This window comes from Chenopodium quinoa, unplaced genomic scaffold (genome assembly GCF_001683475.1).
Source record: "Chenopodium quinoa cultivar QQ74 unplaced genomic scaffold, ASM168347v1, whole genome shotgun sequence".
Classification (NCBI taxonomy): domain Eukaryota; kingdom Viridiplantae; phylum Streptophyta; class Magnoliopsida; order Caryophyllales; family Amaranthaceae; genus Chenopodium; species Chenopodium quinoa.
This window is the reverse complement of record NW_018744582.1, coordinates 1281740-1300344: the sequence shown is the minus strand read 5'-3', so window position 1 is coordinate 1300344 and position 18605 is coordinate 1281740. Positions and strand designations below refer to the sequence as shown.

At 42.3% G+C, this 18605-nt stretch overlaps 1 protein-coding gene across 1 annotated transcript; it reads left to right on the top strand.

Moving 5' to 3' along the window:
* The first annotated feature begins 10053 nt into the window (after positions 1–10053).
* LOC110699233 (peroxisomal nicotinamide adenine dinucleotide carrier-like) lies at positions 10054–18364 on the top strand. The gene is made up of 11 exons (XM_021876724.1): positions 10054–10331; positions 10453–10530; positions 10640–10714; positions 12043–12173; positions 13705–13759; positions 14645–14749; positions 15130–15198; positions 15291–15398; positions 15571–15639; positions 16123–16177; positions 17570–18364. The coding sequence occupies exons 1-11, from the start codon at positions 10251–10253 to the stop codon at positions 17752–17754; spliced, it is 1011 nt and encodes a 336-aa protein (XP_021732416.1). The 5' UTR covers positions 10054–10250; the 3' UTR covers positions 17755–18364.
* Positions 18365–18605: the final 241 nt, after the last annotated feature.

Below are 18605 nucleotides of genomic sequence, written 5' to 3'. Positions count from 1 at the left end.
AAACCGGTTCGTCATATTCAGGCGGACGGGTCAAAGCAAACGTTCACAGATGCTCGGCTACTGCTAGAGCAGAAGAAGAGTGACCGATTGTCAGAGTCGGCTTCTACTTCAAATTTTCAAGACAGTTTGCGAAATGCCTCGATGAGGCATACTCAGTCGTACCATGAGAGTCAGTCAGGCGGCACCTCCCGTCAGTCCGGCTTTCATAGTGCCCAGGCGGTACCAAACTTACCATTTGTGCCGCAACAACAGTATTTTATGCAGCCACCTCCATTTGGTGGACCTGCAGCAAAAAACGTCCAACCTATGGACTGGCAGCTACGGTTGCTTAGACTTGGTGAACAGCCGTCGGCCTTCTCCAAGGAAATTACTGAAGCCGCTCAGCCGGCCAAAGTAAAAAATGTACTAGTAGGCGCCTATGACGGCACTACTAACCCAGAAGACCATCTGATGGCATTCACCAACCTGATGTACCTTCAAGGGTTGGATGATCCCACTTGGTGCAAGTGTTTCCCAGCGACTCTCAAGGGAATCGCACAGCAATGGTTCGGCAACCTGCCGACTGGTTGTGTAAACAGCTTCAGGACGCTTGCTTACTTATTTGCCTCCAACTTCGCCATGAACATCCCTGCGAAGAAAACGACCCTTGATTTGGGAACAATTCAGCAGGGCGAGAAGGAGGGGCTTCGTTCTTACATCAGGCGGTTCAACCTGATGAGAATACAGATTCAAGGGTTACCGGATGAGGTAGCTTATACTGACTTTTTTAGAGGTCTCAAAGACGGGTCTACCTTCAAATTTGATTTAGTTCGAAAAAGGGTGGCGACTCTTCAAGAGGCCTTGATTGAAGCAGAAGCCTATATACAGGCGACTGATCTGTGTACGATAAAACAGTCGGACGGGAAAAGGTTCGACAAAAGAGAAGGACGACAGTCTCAGTCGTCTAACAAAGATGAGAAAAGAAAAGAGGTCTGGGCGGTTGATTCCTCTAAACAGCCGGCCCAGAAAAAGAAAAAAGAATTCAAACCATACTCCCCAAAGTATGTGTTTAACAAGGATAACCAGTTTATCCTAAAAGAAATAAAGGGACGGTTCTCAATTGAGAAGCCGGTCCCCATGAAGGGTTCTGCAAACAACCGGAACCAAGACAAAATCTGTGCTTATCATGATGACGTTGGTCATCACACCAATGACTGCATCAGTCTCATGCGGTACCTAGACCGCTTGGCTGAGCAAGGTGATCTTGACACTTATGTCAAGAAATCTACGGGGAACACTTCCTCAAAAAGGCAGTCGGCCAAAAAGAATCAACAGGCCGACAGTTCCGATACAGATGATGCAGTCGTCTACACCATTGCAGGCGGCTTCTCAGGAGGCGGCCCCACTATTTGGGGCAACAAAGATAATATAAGGCGGTTAGATGTAAATTCCGTTCACCAAGAACGGCCGTCCAAATATACATTTCCTGAGATTGTCATCACTGAAGAGGATCTAGGAGGGGTAAGGGGGCCGCATGACGACCCTCTCGTTATTGAATGTAAAGTGGCCAACCAGAGAGTTGGCCGAATCCTCATAGATACCGGGAGCTCCTCATATCTCATCAGTAGCAAATGTCTGTCAAAACTGAAATATCAGACGGACTGCATACATCCGGCCTCCCACCCTTTAATAGGGTTTGGAGGAGGAGTCGTCCACCCACTGGGACGAGTAGATTTACCCATTCGCCTGGGCGAAAAAGGGGAAGGACGACACATGGTAGTCCGGTTCCTAGTAGTAGAGGAACTCTCGGCCTACAACATGATTCTGGGTCGACCAACCCTGAATAATTCCAAGGCTGTTATAATCCCGTCTCTTATGCTTCTTAAGTTTGAGAGGGATAATGGAACAGTCGGCTCCCTAAGGGGAGATCAGAGGATGGCCCGAGAGTGCTATCTCTCGGATGTCAAGCCCACTGTTATGGCCACTGGGTCAAGTGGAGAAAAAACAGACCTTGACAATGTCAAGGAGAGTGCGCCTGTTCAAGAAACAGGCGACAAAAAGAGAAAGGCGTCCCAGACAGAGTCCGCAAGAAAAGCAAGAAAATAGCAATCATTGGCAGAGGAGCGGCCGGATGAGTTCCGCCCTCAGCCGGCTGGTGAGCATGCGGACCTGATCTTAGACGACTCACGTCCTGACCGAACAGTCAAAGTTGGGACGACTGCTCTGAGAAACCTTGGTGACGACTTTCACAACCTATTGAAAGAATACAAGGACATCTTTGCATTTGAAGTCCATGAAATGCCAGGCATTAGTCCTGATCTGGCAGTACATAAACTCGCTGTGGATCCGAAAAAGAAGCCGGTACGACAAAAGAAGCGGAACCATGGCGAAGAAAGAAGTCAGGCGGCAGCCGCCGAAGTTAAAAAATTACTTGATGCAGGGTTCATTCGGCAATGTTACTTCCCAGACTGGGTTGCAAATGTGGTGCTTGTTAAAAAGCCGAATGGCACCTGGCGAATGTGTGTAGACTACACAGACTTAAACAAGGCGTGCCCCAAAGACAGTTACCCTCTGCCTAACATTGATAACCTGGTCGACTCAACAGCGGGTCATGCCTTGATGAGTTTTATGGACGCCTATTCTGGTTTCCATCAAATTCCCTTATGGAAGAAAGATCAGGAGAAGACGGCCTTCGTCACTGATCAGGGGTTATACTGTTACACGGTCATGCCGTTTGGTCTTAAGAATGCCCCGGCTACCTTCCAACGAATGATAAACACAGTGTTCTTTGATCAGATTGGGAGAAACGTCGAGGCATATATTGATGATATGATTGTCAAGACTAAACTTCAGAAAGATCATCTGACGGACCTCCGAGAAACTTTCGCCACACTCAGGCGGCACCATGTCATGCTCAATCCCAAGAAATGTGTATTTGGAGTTGAGTCTGGGAAATTTCTCGGATTCCTTATCAATCAGAGAGGAATAGAGGCGAACCCTGAGAAGGTGCAGGCGGTCATTGACATGCAGTCGCCTCGTACCATCCGAGAGGTTCAGAAGTTAACAGGTTGTCTGGCGGCCTTGGGGAGATTCCTAAGCCGATCAGGCGACAAATGCCTATACTTTTTCCAGGCAATTAAGAAAAAGGCAAGGTTTGAATGGGGGCCGGATGCTGAGGCCGCCTTCCAGAAATTAAAAGTTCACTTGCATTCCTTGCCGAGGCTGGTCAGCCCTTTGCCCAAAGAGGATCTCTACATGTACCTGGCCGTCTCTGATCATGCGTTAAGCGCTGTGCTCCTTGCTGAAAGGGACGGCTGTCAGCTCCCGGTCTACTTTTTCAGTCACGTACTGAAAAATGCCGAGTTGAGGTATCCCCTAGTGGAGAAATTTGGTCTTGCACTCTTCATGGCTGTTAAAAAATTGAAGCCCTACTTTTTGGCACATGCAGTCGTCGTGTATACCGACCAACCAATCAAGCGGCCCCTTACCATCATGGAGTCGTCAGGACGAATGATCAAATGGGCCATAGAAATACAGAGCCTCGAAGTTACTTTCGAGCCTAGAAAAGCAGTGAAGGGGCAAGCCTTTGCTGACTTTATTGTAGAGATGACTCGTCCTCCTGACCCTCAAGTTCCAGACCAAGTCTGGAAGGTATATGTGGACGGAAGCTCTACTTCAAATGGTTGTGGAGCAAGCGTCGTATGTCAATCTCCAGAGGGCGACAGGTTCGAGTATGCTCTACACTTCAGTTTTCAGGCTTCAAACAATGAGGCAGAATATGAAGCTTTACTAGCCGGGATCCGCACGTGCAAGGCGGCAGGGGTAAGAAAAATAGACGCCTGTTCTGATTCACAATTGATAGTGAGTCAGTACAATGGCGAATACGAAGCAACCCATCCGGCCATGATCAAGTATTTACAGGCGGTCCGACAAGCAGTCGGCTCCCTTGAGGATTTCCATCTGATCCAAGTGCCGAGATCAGAAAACAACCAGGCAGATGCATTGTCAAAATTAGCATCATCCGCCTCCTCCGATACTCCTCGAACTGTTTTTTGGGAAGTAATGGAGAAGAGAAGCATCGAGGAAAACCCTATTGGAATCCTAGACAGAAGCTCAACCTGGATGGATTCAATCAGGGCATATCTGACAAACGGTACACTGCCGGATGATCCTCAACAGGCGGCAGCACTGAAAAAACGAGCCTCCTGTTTTGAAATGATACAGGGAGAACTTCACAAGAGGGGGTACCTTCAACCCTTCTTAAAGTGTGTTACTCCTGAAAAGGGACGAGAGATACTAGATGATCTTCACTCTGGTTACTGTGCTTCTCATATAGGTGGTAGGATGCTTGCTCAAAGGGCAAGGCGGCAGGGCTACTTTTGGCCTACTTTGGAAGCAGATGCAATGGAGATGGTGAAAAAATGTGACAAGTGCCAAAGGTTTGGCAAATTAATTCACCGTCCGGCTACTGACCTCACTACCATTCACAGCCCACTACCGTTTGCTAAGTGGGGCATGGACATTCTGGGTCCATATACGCCTGCTACAGGCGGCAGAAGGTATATACTTGTTGCCGTTGACTACTTCACTAAATGGGTAGAGGCGGAGGCTGTAAAGGGAATCAAGACGAAAGATGTAATTTCATTCATTTGGAAAAACGTCATCACTCGGTTCGGGGTTCCCATGTCTATGGTTTTTGATAATGGTCCCCAATTTGAGACGCCTGTTCTCAAAAGCTGGTTGGGAGACCAAGGAATTGCACACTACTTTGCATCTGTCGGCCGTCCACAAGCAAACGGCCAGGTAGAAGCCTTTAATAAAATCATCTCAGACGGTCTCAAGAAAAAGATTGAACGAGCAGGCGGCCTATGGGCGGATGAACTACCACATGTTCTCTGGGCCATTAGGACGACTGAAAAAGGGGCGACTGGAGAAACTCCATTCCTCCTAACTTATGGTGCGGAAGCTGTTCTTCCAATAGAACACTACGAGCCGACTCTTTGAGTAATGCTATATGACGAAGAGGCAAACTGGGAAGCCATGCGCCTGGCATTAGACTCACTTCCTGAAAAGAGGGGCATGCCGTCTGTACCTTTACAGTCGGCTACTCTCCATTGAGTATTTTACTCACAATACTTAGCTAAAAAGATTAGGGCCTGGCCGACCCTGTGTCTAACAGGCGGCTACCCTTCTTTTACTTAGCACCTACGTTCACCAAGAACTTACCAAGGCCACCGGCCGAATGATCAGACCAGGCGCCAAGCCACCTGATCAAATCTACAAAACTAATACGACATGTCCCAACATCATAGCAGGCGTCCGACGGCATCCCTCCGGATGAAATTCGTCGCAGAGAGCAGCTCCCTTTTGGGTGGAACATTGTTCTATAAACTAATTACACGACACCTATACGACTGTCCCCAAGGGCAACCACGTAGCCGTTTTTGAGACAAGGATAACTCTATCACTAACCAAACCAGTGGTAGCAGTTGACATCTGAGTCAGATGACCGCCTGTATTACTTGGGATAAATGCAGGGGGTACCTATTGAGTTAATAGCCAACAAACATTGGCGAATCAAGGGGTCTAGCCGGCCTACGCCGCCTGGTACCTCTACTACTCAATCTAGATTGTGACGAAGACTAAGTAACTCCTATGTTAACTTAATAGTCACTCAAACTTAGTATGGAGCCTAAAAGGTATGAGTCGTCCGCCTGTTTTTAATAAACAGGGGCTCTCAACCACTACTCTTGCTAGGTTAACAAATTACGAGTTAAAAGCCAACATTGGCAATAAAGGGAAACAACCGGTACCCGCCGCTTGTTATCCTACTTAATTCCTTGGCGACTAGGTAATACTATTTACTTGGTCAGACCGATTGAATAAATAGTTCGAATACCGATTGAATAAATGGCCGACTAATCGTCTATCCTGGAAACAGACAACCAGTCGTCCAGGGGCATAGGCGGCGTACTTACTATTTGTACCTGTCTGCAACGTTCGGCCATGTACAACAGTCGGTCTAGTGAACAATGGGATATTAGATATGGAATACTTAGACAAATTTGAATCAAAACAAAAATTTGATTAAAAATAAGCCGGTCATTAAAGACCAGCAGAATATTCAAAGCCCCGGCCCCCTGGCCGGGTAAATACAAAGCAAACGGCACGCAGGCCGTGGAAAGAATACATAAAGCTTAAGAAGGGGGCAGTTCAGTATTAGCAGCTGCCGCCTGGTCAGCACTCTTCTTGCTGGACTCGGCTTCAGCTGCATCCTTTTTTGATGCCTTACCCCCAAGCGGCACAAGCGCCACTACCGGCTCCTCCTCCTCCAACGCTTCCCCCAACGCCTCTTCTTCAGCAGCCGCCAGGATCTCTTGATTATATGTTTCCGAACACTGGCGGTACGTTCTTTCCCATGAGGCATAGTCGGCATTGGGGAACAGGCGGCCCCAGGTCATGCGCTGGATTTGAGTGGAGTCTTCCACCATCTCCCGGACGAGCTCTTTCTTCTCTTGCTCGGCCTTTTCCGAGAGCTCTTGGGTAAGACTCTTCTCTTGGCTCACCAGGCGTTCTTTTACGTTGGCCAAAGATTTCTCCATGGCTTCGTAAGAGTGCATTTTTTGGCGAAGAGGTTTCAGCTCGGCCTTAAGATTTGTGACGGTCGCCTCCAGCTCGTCATTCTTCTTCTGGGCCGCCTCTAACTGAGCCCGAACAGCGGCGGTAGCCTGCGCCTGATAATAAAGAATATCAATGGTCAGTACTTCATTTTGGGCAATTTGAAACATTGCCTTATCACAGTTGGAGGCGGCCATATCTTTTGCGGCCTTTACCTCTTTGTTTTTCCGATCAATCGGCTTGCGAAGGCTGTTAACTCGGAGCAGGGCCTAAGTACAAAAAAAAAACAGGCGTCAGTTTCCAAACAAAAAAGATAACAGGCGTCCTGGAACTCAAATACTCAAAAATATGCTAAGTATACCTCAGCAAGGACCCCTGCAATCCCATCAAGGTCAAGGGTGCCGGCACCCCTGACCGCCTCCCTTTCAGATGGAGGAACTACTTTGATCATGGACTTGGCTACCTCAACCAAGTCAAGCCCCTGAGGGCCGGCTGCATCAAGCGTAAAAAAAGCAAGTTAGACCTAGTCAAGAAGGAAGCAAGTGTGAAAGTTTTTACAAGTGATTGTCCATACTTCTAGGCGGCCCCGCCGGGGTTTTAGAAGAAGTGGCCGGCTGCTTCTCAGCCGCCACTGTTTTCCTGGAAGACCCAGGAGAGCTTGCAACAGTCGTCCTCCGGGCCTTGGGGTCCGGCTGTTGCGAGGAAGAAGCTCTTGGAGTGCCAGACTGAAAACAAAAAGAGTTAGTATATGCATAAGACAACTCCTAAAAGAGGAAGAGTTTTCGAAGCCTACCAAGGGTGCCCCCTTGTTGGGGGAGTCGGCACAAGACTGTTGCATGAGAGAGGCCCGCAACATGGCCGCCACAGTCTTGGATGCTGTTATTTTACTCATGGCGTCAGCTGCAAAAAATAAACAGCAAAGTTAGTAAAGATCCCAAGTAAACAAGGCGTGAAAAAAAAAACAGAGTATTTGTCAGGCCGGCTACCTCTAGAGCACCGACTGCTGAGGCCACAGGCGGCCAAAAAGTACTCGTCATAGAGCCACTTGAAGCTCGGGACGCAGTTTAGGGGTACTTGCTCTCGTACCCCTGAAGTAGAGTTCACCCTAGTCTCTACTTTGAAGAGTCCTTTGTCTAGGATCTCTCTTTTAGCCTTTGGGGGAACAGGCGGCATGCTGCGGCCGCCTGCGAGAAGAGGCGGATCCCTATTCCACTTGTTAAAACGTTGGTTCAGCTCCGTGTCTGAACCCTCAATGATAAGGAAGGTGTTCCGCCAATCCTTCCATTTGTTCGCCTTACCTCTCGTCATGAGGTAACCCCTATGGCTTGTTAATTGATACCAGCCGGTACCTCCCGACTTAGGGGTCCGGCTGAGATAGTTCATGTGGGCGAAAGCCTCAAAGCTTAGCTCCACCCCGTACATTTCGCACCCGGCCACATAGCCGAGTACGTTTACCCAAGAGTTGGGGGCTAACTGCCATAACCCCAAATCATACCCATCTAAAATCCGCTGAACAACCGGATGTAATGGGAAGCGCAGTCCAGCTTTGATGGCCGCCACATAGCAGCCAAAGCAGCCGTCATCATAGCTGGTACCAGCCGGCCAGACGACAGTGTCTTCTGGATCCGGCACGAACAGTAAAAATTCCGGGCCCATTCTGTGGTTAGCAATAAAGCTCTCCACTTTGTCTTGCATGGTTGCGATCCGGCCCCGGGGTACCATGCAGTAGTAGGGGGCGTTTTCCTCTCTGTAAGAGGCGGACGGCTCCGCCCAATTGTCCCCCTTCTCAACTGCATGAGAAAGTCTCGCCTCTTGTAGGCGGCTATGTCTTTCTTCTGAGCCTGGAGAACTGTGGCCAGAAGAGCTGGACTCGGACTCGTCCTCTGACGAGTCCGAAGAGGACGACTCCTCCCCTCTCCCAGAGGGGCCCGCCTCCTCTCCCTTAGAAGGAGCAGGAGGAAAATTAGACATATCAACGGTAAGATGGGAAGGGACCACCTTGGCCCCTCTCTCAGAACTGTCGGCTTGGCAGCCGCCTCGTTTCAATTCTACATCTGGCGCCTGGTCAGATGTTTCACTAATGAGCACCCTTTGGGAGGAGCCGTCTGAGTTTGATATCATAGCAGTCTTTTTTGTTCTGGCCATCACGTTCTGCATAGACACAGATACAGTCGGACTTTGTATAAAGGGCAAAGATGGGTCCAGAAAAGGGCAGGCGGCACTCCTAGTCCTAGATTCAGCCGTCCCCGGTGACCGGCTGATCACTAACTTAGGTCGTGTCGTGTGCTTCCGTGGTGCCATTTCAAAAAATAAAAAGAAAATTAAGAGTAAGAGAACTGAGTTACCTGAACGAGTGACGGTTGATGAAGTTCTGGAAATCCGGTGCAGTCGGCTTGTCAGAACAGGCGGTAGGCAGAAAAGGTCCGAAATGTCAGAGCAAGTTCAGGGGTCCGAATGTTCTCGCAAAGTTCTCAAATGTGAAAATGACCGAAGTCAGCACTTCCTTATATAGGCAAAGTGAGAAGGCGAAGGGTCGCTTCCAAATTCAAAATTTGGGCGGGAAAATCTCTCGGCCGTTTGCAAGGTGACACCTGTAGCAGGCCGTCGCCTGTCACCGTGCGACACCTGTCACAGGCGACACGTGACCAGTCACGTGCCACCTGTGAGGGGCAAATGATTAGAGGATTTTTATCCACCAATCACCGTCTGACAAGTGGACCAACCAGGTTCCGCCACGTGTCCTTCACGAAGGCCAATAGGACCCTGCCACGTGTCAATCACAGATACGTCCTCTACGGACCAATCGAGGCACGCCACGTGTCCACCCATGCCAAATGGGAAAACCGGCCAACAAGGCCCAATCCTGTCTAGAGGCCCGGTCAGCCCTAGGTTTACCCTAAACCTAGAGAGTGGCACGCTTCTCAAGACTATAAATACTTAATTAATCCTCATTAAAAGGGATCAAGCAATTGAGAGGCAATTGATCAAGCAATTAACCTCACCTGAAGAACAGAGAAGGACAGAAACATTACGGAACACTAATAACCGGCTAATCTCGCTAACAAAGCAGATTACCAACATTAAACACTCTCACCTAGAGAGGTCTTATTACTTTAATTTCCGTATTAATTACTCCTTAATCAGGTACTAACTTGACCGTTGGAGGCGGAGCTCTCAGGAGTCTCCGTTATTTTGCAGGTACAGGCGTCCGGTTCCAGTCTCGGAATTGTAACTCTCCCGCAGAACATCAGAAAACCCCGAAACAGTAAGTACTAAGTAATATGGTAATAGCTGACTAACATGTTAGAATTTTAAAATTAAGATTATGGTTTCAATACTTTCAAATCTTGTAAGATCATATTTTTGAGCATGTAAAGCGTCTTTTAATAGACAGTACAGATAATAATATCCCCAAATATCTTGGGCTATAATTAGGAGAATGATTAATTATTACTCGAACGCAACAACCACGCGCAAAACTCTCCTTCTCCTTCACATCAAACTTGATGAAATTGATGTTGAAACGCAACAACTGAAAGCGAACTTGCATTCGCTACATCCAAAGTCAAGATACCGTCTTCTCCCCCCTCATTTCCTCTCTCCTCTCATCGATCAACAAACCCTCATTTTCCAATCAACAATTTTGTTGCAGTATGTCGGATGCTCTCATCAATGGCCTCGCCGGCGCCGGCGGCGGTATCATCGCTCAGCTCATCACCTATCCTCTTCAAACTGTACTCCTCTCTTTCCCTCTCTTCTTCATTTTCAATTTTTCATTTGCATAATTTGAAATAACTTGAAATTCGATGGTCCAATTTTGATCATTGGTGTTATTTTTGAATATACTGAAATTAGGTTAACACTCGGCAGCAAACGGATCGGGACCCAAAGAAGGAGAAGAAGAAGCTTGGAACTCTTGAACAAATGTGTCAGGTATTTGGTTCATTATTTTTGAAATTTATTTTGAAGGTATATTTCTAAAATTTGAGCTTTAATATTGATTGGATTTCGGATTTTCGTGTGAATTTGGGTGTATATTTAGGTTGTGAAGCATGAAGGATGGGGGAGGCTATATGGAGGTTTGACTCCGTCATTAGTAGGTACTGCTGCTTCTCAGGTGAGAAATTTCTGTCAATAATACACCTCCGTCGCACTTTAATATGCCACGTTTGGTTACAATATTTTATAAATGGTTATCTTAGTATAATGCCAAATAGCGAGATTAATACGAGGAAATTCGAAATTTAACTTGCCGAGAGTGATGTATCTTATATTGGACATCCTTAAATTGAAATGTGGCTATTGAAGAGAAATGAAGGGAATGTTTTTGTAATTTTTGTCCACTAGTGATATTTGGCATTGCTACTTTCATTTTGTATGGTGCTGGTTGAAGAAGTAAATTTTGTTTTTATATTTTGCTTCTTTCCATAATTAATGTCAAATTATTTGATATCCTTATCTGCTACAATTATGGTATGTTTTGGAAATGAAATTCTAAATCTATTTTTTTTCTTATAGAGTAACATTAACTTACGAAGTAGTAACATTAACTTACGAAGTATTTTTCCTGTCAAATAAAAAAACTTACAGAGTATTTAACTGTGACTCTGAGTTTGTGACTATCATTTGCGCATTAGGGGGTATATGGGATTGCTATTGCAGTTCAAGAATTGTGCGCGAGGCTGCGAGCTGTCTTGACTTTTTTCATCATGGGTGATTTCTTATATGCGGAGTAACAATTATATCTGGCAGACTGGCACAGTGGCACCTAATTCTGACCTTAATCCTGTTTTGATTTTGGCGGGCTGTTGGCTTGAGTTAGGATAATGCAATCTGAAACATTATTCCTTCACTAAGGTTGTGACCTGCATATCTAAGCAGAATCTAATAGAAAAGAAGTCATACAATCAATTATTACTCCTTGCTGGTTCATGAGAATAGCATGAGTCAGATATTTCTGGAGCAGTGAATTAATAACTTCTTTCTTCTTCTTGTTCATCTTTGATTACACAATAAAAAAGCTCCCCTGTTGTTTCATTTTTCGAAAATGCTATGCTTGGTGGTAGTTGTCATTGACATGCTATAGTGTTGAAATATACTCAAATGTATGGCTAATTGATGAATTATAGGGGATATAAGAACAGTATGCTTTCTTATTAATGAGTGAATAAAGTAATTGTTATGCCTGGTTCTTTCTTATTATATCTACAATTTGTTTCGCAGCCCTATAAAGAGTCAAGTACAACCTTTATTGCACCCATTTCTTTTCTCTTGCCTCCTTGCCTTTTGTCCAAGGCATTTAAGTGGGGGATGGTTATTAGAAGCTAGGTTACCATGTAATTGAACTTAGTTTACAAGCTGAAGTTGGTCTATAACGTTTAGGTGGTTTGAACTTGCTTGTTGATTTCTCTTCCTCGATCCTCATTTGATATTCTTATGATACAGGGTGTTTACTATTATTTCTATCAAATATTCAGGAATAAGGCTGAAGCTATTGCTCTTGACCGCAGGAAGAGAGGACTTGGTGATGGATCTGTTGGCATGTTATCATCATTAATTGTGGCTGCTATGTCTGGGTAATTACTTTTCCAATTTTGTTCTCTGTTTTAGATATTCTATAATTTTGTTTTATTGTTTTATTTCTTTAAGGCATTGTCAGAGTCTTTGTTGTCCAATATTCCTCGCCTTTCTAACTCAAGTTTAACAAAGTACAAGAGGGCAAGAGGCAAAGTTATGTTTGAAACACCTTAAAATAAAAAAGAAAATCTGGTATTGAACAGAATACACGAGCGAAAGCTTTATAATTGCAAGACTTGAGCCCAACAAATGTTAAAAAAAAAAAAAAGCTTCGTCCGTTCTGTAAATATTGCAACATGCACAGTTTCACGCTTCCTCTAAAATTTAGTTTTACAAGTAATTTTGAGGTGTTTCAAACATGACTTTGCCTCTTGTACTTTCTTATAAGTTAATTTTCTAAAATATTACTTCCTCTGTCTTTTTTAGTTGACACCATTTGACTTTTGCACTATTCACCAACTATACTTTGACTAACTTTTGTGATCTATAGCTACGATAAAACATAGTCATGTGAGATCTTGTTTGAATCGTCCTAATGTATATTTTATTAATATCCACTTTTTATAATTTTACAATGTTTATAATTAGAGATATTAATCGTTAAAATTGTGCATAGGCAAGCGTGATAATAGAATGGTGTCAACTAAAAAAAAAAACGGAGGTAGTATATTGTATATTTGTATGGGTAGCATGAAATGAGTATGTGATATGTTTGCTAAAAGAATTAGAACATATGTTTGATAGCATATCGCATATCACATGTCCTGTTTCCTGTATCATGCTTTGTCTTTGTAAAATTGCTATTGGAGTTTAATTCACTTTGCAGAGCCAGCTCTTGCCCCTGGTAAGGAAGTAGGGCATTGGTGAAGTCAAATGATGAAATGAATATAAGTTCAATCTTGTGTATAGAAGGAGGATGTTAGGACACCTGAACAATTTGCCTACCTATTAAATCTGCTTTCTATGACTAATTTTTTTTAAAAGGTACTCATTAATAAAACATTGTGCTTGATTTTCCCAACAAAAGTCACAGCTTTGACTTTGATGGCATGACTCAGAATGGGACTTTGTGGAGTTCATAATTTTTTGATTTTTTTGAAAGAAGGTTTACAATAAAATTTTTCCTTTTTTTTTTTAAAAAAAAGTTCTTGATTACTGTGTTATATTCATTCTTTTGTGAATATGAATTTGCAGTTAGGCCTTTCATACTTGTGTAATTGTCACTTGTTTCTTGTGTGTGTGTATGTTACCGTGGCCTTCGCATGCCTTGTCCACCCTTACTATTCTATTGTAAGGTGCGCTACATCTTCCTTTCATAGACCCCACACAATGGGTCATGATTGGATGGTTATTTCTTACTGATAATTTTGATTGTGCTAGTCATATAATAACCAGAACACGTAATTGATGCTTTATTATCTGATCAACACACTCTTAATTCCTAAATTTGTTTTATAGAGCCTGATTTGATCCTATTGCTCTGTAACCTATTATCTGATCAACACACTCTTAATTCCTCCATTTTTTTAGGTGTACAAATGTGTTGCTGACAAATCCCATATGGGTTATTGTCATTCGGATGCAGGTAAGAAGTTTTAAACTGAAGCACAATAAGAAATATATTTTACTTTATCTGAACTACTTTAAACACATTCTTTGATCACATCAATCTCTTGCCCACCAGCTATCTGGGTGGTGTTATTGTTTTTGTTTTGTAGTGAATTTGTTTTGCTGCTGCTAAAATCCCTCTCCTACTGGAACAAACATCAGTTGTTAAGATTTAGTGTTTTTTTTTTTTTTTTTTTTTTTTTTTTTAATAATTTATTTCCAGTCCATTAATCAATAATAGTTTCAGATTCGCATCGCAATTAGTGTTGTGTCGTCTCCTTCAAATCCTTTCTCCTGTTGTTTATGACTGAAGTTTCATCAAGTCTGGTACGTATTAACACTCATGAGATTCCAAGCTAAGCTAGATTCTCAGTAAGCTTCCTAAAATATTGTTGGAACCTCAATAATGGGCAGGAGATAAGACTAGCTGGATATGACACCACAACACTTGAATTGAGATTAATTTGCTTACCAATCTACCTATCGTTCTGGTTAAATCCTTGGGAGTCTAATATATTCCCGTACCAATCTTTGGGCATGCTGTTTTTGCTAATTTTTTTATTGCCCCTGACCTCTATCTGTTCCACTTCAATCCTGTTAGAGTCCTAACTCATGGAAGTAAATGTCAAGGTCTTTTTTTTTTTTTTTTCTGAGTATATATGTTAGATGATGTTGCCCCCTTTTTCCATCAAACACCCTGAGAACATTTTTCTCCGGAATATTGTTTAATTGCATTTGACTACATTGCCTGCCATCTAACATCCGTAACTTATCCCTTTTTTCTTACTTAATTTGAAGGATGTTGACAGGTTGAGTCAAATGTTTTGGTGTACATAATGCTAATTTTCTTTATTTTCCACAGACGCACACTAAGGCTTCCAAGAAAGTACAGCCCAATCAAGCTATAAGATCTCCTGAAGATAGTTTAGTTGCAATAGAGCCACCACCTTATGGAACTAGCCATGCAGTATGTAAATGTTATGCCTTGTACTCTCTTCTTTTCATTAGAGTTTATATGTTTTAGTTGTTTTTAATCCTATGATTGCCATGTTTATAATTGTATAAGTATCTTGTTCAAGGGATGAATTTAACTTTTTTTTTCAGGAATAAGCTTCTCTTTCTTGTATGTAGGCTTATTGTGCCAAAGAAGAGGGGTCATAAATGTACAAAGACAAAAGACCTTAGACTTTGAGTGCTTGACACAAGTCTTCTTTTAAAATGATCCGTCTTTTATTTATTAAAAAGTATTATGGTGCTTCTTGATTGTGCATCTAGTTTGTTCTTTAAAGGAGGGGGTGGTCTTTGAGTGCACTGTTTTTTGCTCTGACAAACAGTAGTATTTTGTAGATTCAAGAAGTTTATGATGAAGCTGGATTCTGGGGCTTTTGGAAAGGTGTAATACCAACATTGATAATGGTATATATCCCCAAGTTATTTCTTTGTTATATTTTTTTTAAATTTGTTTCGTACAAAAGGTATGTGATTGACCATGTGTGATGGGTTTGCAGGTAAGTAATCCTTCTATACAGTTCATGCTGTATGAGACCCTATTAGAAAAGCTGAGGAAGAGGCGTGCAATGAATAAAAATGGTAGCAAGGGAGTAACTGCTTTAGAGGTTTGTACTTATCTGAATTTAAAAGTTGTGTGTCACCAAATTCTGGGCATCACATTTGTGGCTTGCTCACTTCCTGCTTGTTTAAAAAACTGCACTTCCCCTTTTCCCAATTTTCTTGTTCACTGCCTATTAATTTTCAATTCATTTGAATTGTTTGCATTTGTGTTGGTAGACATTTTTACTTGGGGCTGTAGCAAAGCTTGGAGCTACTGTCGTGACATATCCCCTTTTGGTGGTAAAGGTAAAGACTTCATATTTTTTAATAGCTGGGTTTTAGAAAATGGTTGGTGGTGAAAATTTACACAGAGATGGACATCTTGAATTTGGCTATATTCTCATTACAGCAACAACCTTCTACTATTTGCGTTAGGCTAGGTCTGGTTAGAATTAGTTGTATGCAACATTAACACATCTAATTAAAGATCGTCAGTTAGGTATTTTCACAAAAGTTATTTTAGTTCTTTGAAATAAGTAGGAAAATTAGTTAGGACTTTTGCTTTAAAGTAACCCCTGAATGCTGCTGTCCAATGGGTGCAGAAAATGACAAATTGTTTTGACAAAGGTTTGTTGAAGCAGATTAGATTATTAGGCTGACTTTCGTTGCCCCTTCCCTCACATTCCTTTAATTTAAACCTTTTTGTGTTGTGATGTCCCAACTCCCAAACCTCCATTTATATGCGAAGTATAAAAGCCATCTAATTATTTGTTTTGCTCCTCTTTGCAGTCGAGGCTTCAAGCAAAGCAAATTGCTGGCACAGACACAAAGCATCACTACAAAGGCATGTAATCTTTTGCTTAATAATTTTCTCCCATTTTTTGATCCAACGACCCAATTCTAAAACACAACACCAGGTAGTGTGTTGGTGTTAGACTCAGTCTTTCTAAGAAAATTTTCTATGTTAATCATTCAACTGTCAACTGTTCATAATCATATTGGAGTTACAAGAAACAAGATGGAGACTTGAGTTGAAATGGAGACTCCCATTCCCATGAGGTCATAGGTTCATAACCTTAGAGCCACCTTTAATGACCGGTTGCCCTTGGCTTCAGGCACAACCACATTACAGAATTATAATTGAAGGAAAAACATAGTACTTGCCTGATATCTACAACCATCCTAATCAAAAAGAAAAAGATTTTCAGCAATCACAATAGGATCACTAGACTGATTGACGTATATTTGAGGGTTTCTGGCTTCCTGTATTGCACAAATACTTCTATGAATTACAGCACACAATCTGAGTATCACTAGATTTTTTCTTTACCCTCTGAATCAGGCAATTAACAATGCTATTCCAGTCATGAGGTGTGGGAGGAATTTGTATTTCATTTGTAAATCACAGACAGCATGTGTGATCCTCCTGGATATCGTGCAGGTAGAACTTAGAAAGCATTTGAACCCATTAAAATTATGTGCGTGTATGGAAGAAAAGAACACCCAACAGAATTAGACCAATCCAATTTGGAAGGTGCTGTTGCAGGTCCTTATAACCACAATATCACCATTTGCTAACTGTTTATTTACTTTTCACTTCCTCAACTTTTTTGCCCGTGAGAAGGGTACCACTGAGGACCTTTAGACAATGTTCCTACCTTTCAAACATTACTCATTTATCCACTAACTCTACTTGATAGAGAGTCATGTGCCTTACAGAAGGACCAAGATGACTTCAACGGTAGCAGAATTCTACTTGTAATGTTGTAAACATCCATAACTCAATGTATGCATTAGTGGGCTTATTATGACTATCGGGGCTTTAAGGCTAATTATACCCCCACATATTTTACACTATAGGGTGCATTCTATTAACTAGATTATTACTTATTCGAACTTACCATAACTTATATTAGCCGTAAATTGAACTTGGGTGGCCTTACTTTTCTTGAACTTAAATTATCTTACTTATTTTTTCTGAACTTATTAACCTGGTGCATTGCTTTGCAACCTAGAATGAGCCACACAATAACTTTTGGAACTAATGCCAATATTGTCTATTGATAATTCATTTCTCAATTCAAGGCACCATGACCATGCTTGTGGAGGCGTACATTAGACATCGAGAAGTTTATCTTGCCTTGAATGATTTCTTCCATTCTTTTGCGTTTATGATTGAACTTCTTGTGTATGCTGTGCCATATTATCACTTATTTATTTGGTTCTACCATTTCAGGTACATTTGATGCGCTCACGAAGATAGTTCATAACGAGGGTTTGTCTGGATTTTACAAAGGGATGAGCACAAAGATTGTACAAAGTGTTCTTGCAGCTGCCGTTCTATTTATGATTAAGGAGGAATTAGTGAAAGGAGCACGTCTATTACTTTCAAAGAATGGTGCCTTATCAAAGCCTCAATAGTTGTAGGCTTGTTTTATCCTCACCATATAGGTATACCTTTCCAGCTGCAAATAAAAAAAAAGTGAAGTAAAATCATGGCGGAGTTGAGCCAATTATGGGCTTTAACTATGATACCGTATTCTGATGAAGGAAGGAATCATGTGAGTCTCTGGAAATGCAGCTTCTGTTGTGAATGGTCAAGCAAGGGTTTCATATTACGAGTAGCCAAATTGTAAAATGTTAAACTTGATTTGTAAGCCTTGGGAGAAAAAAAAAAAAAAAAAAATGGCTGGATTATTAATTATTGTGTTATTCATATTAATTTTTTTGTCAAACACACATTACTTTATGTATTGCTGCCATCGGAGCTCAGCGCTTCAGCATCTTGAGCAGCGGTAAATTATCAAAGCATTCTGCTTTCAGTATACACCTTATATTTGGGTTTATGACGACAAGGATAGCTACGTGTTATAGTCACTTGCTATTGTCTGGCACCAAAGTATACGTTGATGTTTACTGGAGTCCAAAAGGATTATCACAAGATTCAAAACCAAGTAAAATGATGTTCCTTTGCCTTAGCTGGAGGAGAAAGTGTGACAAACGTTAATGAAAAGTACCCTTCCTTTCTTTCCTTCGTAAGACGCATTATTTTCTTGTGATTTTATAATTATAAATTTGTACTTAATTTTAAAATATATTCTTAAATTAATAATTATTTGTAGCTCTAAAAGCATATATGTACGGTTACCTTTCAAAATAAAATAAAGATCTCACAACTACCCAACCCATTCAATTGCCACAAAAAATGTCCATACTCAAAGTTATTACGTGTGTCTGAAAAATCTTATTAAAATTAAGGAGCATGTTCAAAG